Here is a 4,433-nt window from a genome sequence, read left to right as displayed (position 1 = left end):
ACTTTTATGTACCATACCATTTATGTACCAATTGTTGCAATTTAAAAAATATATATATTTGAAAATGACATTAAAACTTGGAAACATTCCATGTTATTTATTACATTTATTGGAGCCCTTTAAGTATACATTTTATTTGATAGATTTAGTTTCACCCTTGTTCCAAACTCAGACATTTAATAAAAAAAAATGAAAATGTATCATAAAAATTGTTGCATTTTTTAAAACTGTGATAATCTTAAAAGAGTGAAATAATTTATATATTTATTGTATATCAATATCACAACCTAACCCACAGTTATCCTTCAAGTTGTTCACATGCAATCGTCAATGCCACTGTTTTTCCCACTCCATTTTAAAATAATTGTATTAACTTGCATCTATTGTCATATTTGTCAAAATTTAAGTCTAAAATACATTAACATATATTTTACACATTTATAAAACTGTTCACCCTTTAGTTTAGTTTTTTTTTTAGATTGAGTGTATTGTTCCATAAAATATTACCATATGATAATTTTACATTAACTTGTAAACTCATAGTTATTGTCGCTATTTCCAGAACTATGCTAGGGAAAATGACTTGTATAAAATTGTGCTTTAGGATAGTAGCATAATCTGTAAAAGTACAGTACACCTGCACTACAACTGGAAAATGGAGTAAAATATATTCAAACAAAAGAAACATCAACAAAATTATAAAATATTTTGAATATTTTTTATAAAATAATTACAAAATAATTAAAGCTAAAATATGCCCTGCAATAAACCATAATGTACATGACAGTTTGAGGTCGGTAAGATCTCACCAAGGCTTCATTTATTTGATTAAAATGACAATAAAAACAATAATACTGTTTACAATAATACTGATGTTTATATTTGAGTAGTTAAAATAGCAATAGATGCTCAACACACAAATAAAAATACAATCTGAAACTTTTTTTTTTCTCTTGAATTCTCATTTAAACCTGAAAATGACCAAGTTCTGCATGTGAGTGTGACCCTTTTTGTTATTTAAATGTGACTGTTTTTAAAATCCAATCCTTTTCAACACACTGGCAACAGGTACAAACTTTTGGACACTTTGATTCAACGCAAAAACAGAAAGAAAGAAGGTTTTTATATATAGAACTGTAATTATACACTATTTACATTTATCTCACAAATACACCCATAATTTAATAAATTCAATTTACATGCTGAAGTGCATAGTTTTCCATATAACATAGGCCACTCTGAATTACAGTAAGCTCTCTGGAGCTGAAGCCCCATTGTCACAGAACAATGGGCATCATTAGCAATTCTTCAAAAAATAGCGAACCATCCAGGGAACATTCACACCAGGTGTTAGTGGACTGAATGGACGGAGACTTTATGGCCACAAAGAACTTGTGAAGGGGGAGCGCTAGGGATTGACAGTCTTTGGTTGCACACAGAAGCACTTTCTAAATGTATTTGCTAAATTCACTGTTCAATATGGTCGCAAACGTCTTGCTATCTGTACGTCAGAGCGATGAAGGGTGCGTGTTCTAGATGCACACCGTAATTTTGACAGGGCTGTGCGATACTGTCCACTAAGCTGCAGTGTAAAGCCAGTCCCAGCTCTAAAGAGGGCTGCAGGGGGGCGGCACCCTCCCTGCCCTCATTTACCTCCCCCCACACTACAGGCACTGTGTCTTGAAGGGATGGGGGTCTTTGCTTTTGGACAACGGCCCCTGGTCTGGTCAAGCCCCTCACCCGATGCATTTCCATCAGGCTCGGGCCTCTAATGGATCCTCCGATCGCCCGCTGCAGAGCCTGGAAGAGGGCGAGAAGATCTACTCTCAGCTCCACGACACCATCTCGAAACCAGACACTGTACCTGCAGAGAGAAGGACAAAATTGGGATGATTTTTTATTTACTTTTCCCCCCCCAGAATATCAGTCATTTAATTTAGTAATTTCTTTGGAGAATAGTGTTATTAACAACATTCTCACTTCATCTATCAAGTTCCTCTGCCTCACCTGGTAGGGAACCCTCGTTTCTCCAGTGAGGGGAGCACAGGTTGGATGTTGAGGTGCTGGGGGTTTGAAAAGTGCAAGTGAACTTCCGCTTTCTCCAACGGTGCGGACAGCACATCTTCGCCAAGCAGAAACTCAATGTTGGAGTCTTGACAAGTCAGAAAGAGACACATAATGTTAAGGGACAGTGCTGTCATCCAGTCTATGTACCTACTGTAAAACATAAGGATTATTGTACCTACAAATTATGTATTACCCTGTTGAAAAGGCAAGGCTGGTTTGGTGCTGGTCTAGTTTGGTGGTCTTTCAATTATATTTCAAGGGAATTTCTGAATTTCAAGGGGCCTGTTGCTCAATTAATCAATTAATCGTCCTTTAGTAATTTACCACCCTTGGCTATAGACACACACACACAAACATAAATAAATGTATTTAAACATAAACATATATATATAACTTTTTTATAATAAGTAATAGAAGTTATAATGCCAATATTTTTGACAAAACTGCCCTACATAATAAATTCGCTTGGCGCTACTGTTGCTATCGTTACATTAACGCTACTGTAATCTTTCTGTCCGAAAGATTTAGAGTTCTTTTTTGACTAAATGTGAATAACGCTGTTTTTATTTTAAAATCTACTACCTTTTGTAAAACTTCACTCTAAACTTCATTTTGAGGCTTAATTACCTTTAATTTAACTTACTGCTCACCATAAAAAATGTAGCTGGTGAAGCTTATCTTATCGAGGAACGATTACGTGAGTAACGTAAGTATTATCGGGACACCAGCATCCCATGTTACGCATCAGTTTCTCAGCAAGGTATCGAACTACTTACCCCCAATTTTTCCGCCTTGTATTCCTTTGACACTTCCACAGTGGTACCCCACCTGACAACAGCGATACACCCGTCTAACGAATCTGAAGAGGGCTTGTTCTGGAAAAACAGCACGACGTGGACCATCACTCATCGTCGATAATATCTTCAGACGGTACATCTGACCCCAGTCCCCAAGCGGACTGGTGCTCTCCGTCCACGGTGCGCTCAGGAGGGCGCACTGGTCGTGCTCGGATCCCGGTTCGCGACGGCTCCGTTTCTGGACGTGTCCAATACGGATTTTACGCTCTCCTTGAAACGATGTCACCTTGCGAAGCTGTGAACGAAGCGATCTGCACTGTACTCCTATAGTAATAGCCATGAAAGCGAGGACCAGCAGTGAAACCCGCGTAACCGTGGCCATCTCAAGTATCCACATATAGTATTGCCCACCGGTGATGCTCGTCTCGTGCTCTCCACGATACGACTAAAGAGGATGAATCTCCTGCTCTGACAATAAGCTCCGTTTCTTCAGAATTTGAATTCTGGCTTCTTCTGACTCTCCTCCCCCTGGTTTTGTTTTGGACCCTTAAGCAGCCATTCGCACCCCCGTCGACCTTTTAAATGTGTCTGCATAATGAGGCGCCTAGAGCCCTGCCAGTTCAGGCCATTCTTATTCTCACTCCTAATGACCATCATTACAGAACATCTGCACCATCACCAACGAGCTGCTCATTTGCAAGAGAAACAACTTTGGACTGAGGGAAGCATAAAACTTTCCCCAAAGTGCACGACCCCGACAATAGCTCCACAACCGACAGAGAGGTAATCTGGAGCTCTCCTGGACGCTGCATAGAAACCATTCATCTGGATGCACACACTGGCCCTAAGTAGTATTTGGACACTTAAGCTACACTTTGTAATTCATAATAATAGCCTACTAATGTATGAATTTAATTTCACAGATAACAAACAATCAAACCAAACTGCTTTTCTCAGAATTAACTTCACATTTGAAGTTACTTTTAACCAGGTACAGTTTAAATGTTACGTTTACTGAATGTATAAACTCAGTTCTCAAGTTCACACAGGTGTCTTATCAAGTGTTTACCACAGGTATAGTTCATCACAACAATCCAGTAACATTCGCCACCCAAAGAGCGTCTAAATGTCTTTGTGTAGAACAAAATAGGTATTTTTATAATTTGAAACAAACAATTTTTTTGTGAAATATTTTTGCCTGAAAAGTGTTTGCAAATACTTGTAGAGCCACTCTAATATATAGTCTACACTACCGTATTTATTTGATTTAATATGGTAAAAACAGTAATATTGTGAAATATTATTTCTATATTTATCAGTTGTATTTTTAAAACGTAATTTATCTCTAATTTTCAGCATCATTGCTCCAGTCTTCAGTGTCACATGGTCCTTCAGAAATCATTCTAATATGAAGATTTGCTGCTCAAGAAACATTTCCTATTATTATCAATATTAAAACAGAACGTGCTGCTTAATATTTTTATGGAAACCGTAATGCAAGACTCTTTTATCAATAAAAAGCTAAATAAATTAACAGCATTTCTTAGAAATAGTAAGCTTTTGTAACAT

General features: G+C 37.5%; 1 protein-coding gene across 1 annotated transcript; it reads right to left on the bottom strand.

Moving 5' to 3' along the window:
* Nucleotides 1-148: 148 nt before the first annotated feature.
* On the bottom strand, nt 149-4,406 carry LOC309512096 (uncharacterized protein). Its single transcript, XM_082187518.1, has 3 exons — nt 2,844-4,406; nt 2,008-2,152; nt 149-1,864 (listed from the first exon to the last, which is right to left on the bottom strand). Exons 1-3 carry the CDS (start codon nt 3,259-3,261, stop codon nt 1,498-1,500), a joined length of 930 nt encoding a protein of 309 aa, XP_082043644.1. The 5' UTR covers nt 3,262-4,406; the 3' UTR covers nt 149-1,497.
* Between the last annotated feature and the right edge of the window lie 27 nt (nt 4,407-4,433).

The sequence above is a fragment of the Leuciscus leuciscus genome (assembly GCF_965113295.1).
Source record: "Leuciscus leuciscus genome assembly, chromosome: 13".
Taxonomy (NCBI): domain Eukaryota; kingdom Metazoa; phylum Chordata; class Actinopteri; order Cypriniformes; family Leuciscidae; genus Leuciscus; species Leuciscus leuciscus.
This window is presented reverse-complemented; position numbering and strand designations above follow the sequence as displayed.

Coding starts and splice junctions, on each gene's coding strand:
- LOC309512096 (XM_082187518.1), bottom strand. CDS start 3,261: ATGTGGATACTTGAGATGGCCACGGTTACGCGGGTTTCACTGCTGGTC. Junction 2,153..2,843: donor ACAAGGCGGAAAAATTGGGG/GTAAGTAGTTCG, acceptor TGACTTGTCAAG/ACTCCAACATTGAGTTTCTG. Junction 1,865..2,007: donor AAACGAGGGTTCCCTACCAG/GTGAGGCAGAGG, acceptor TTCTCTCTGCAG/GTACAGTGTCTGGTTTCGAG.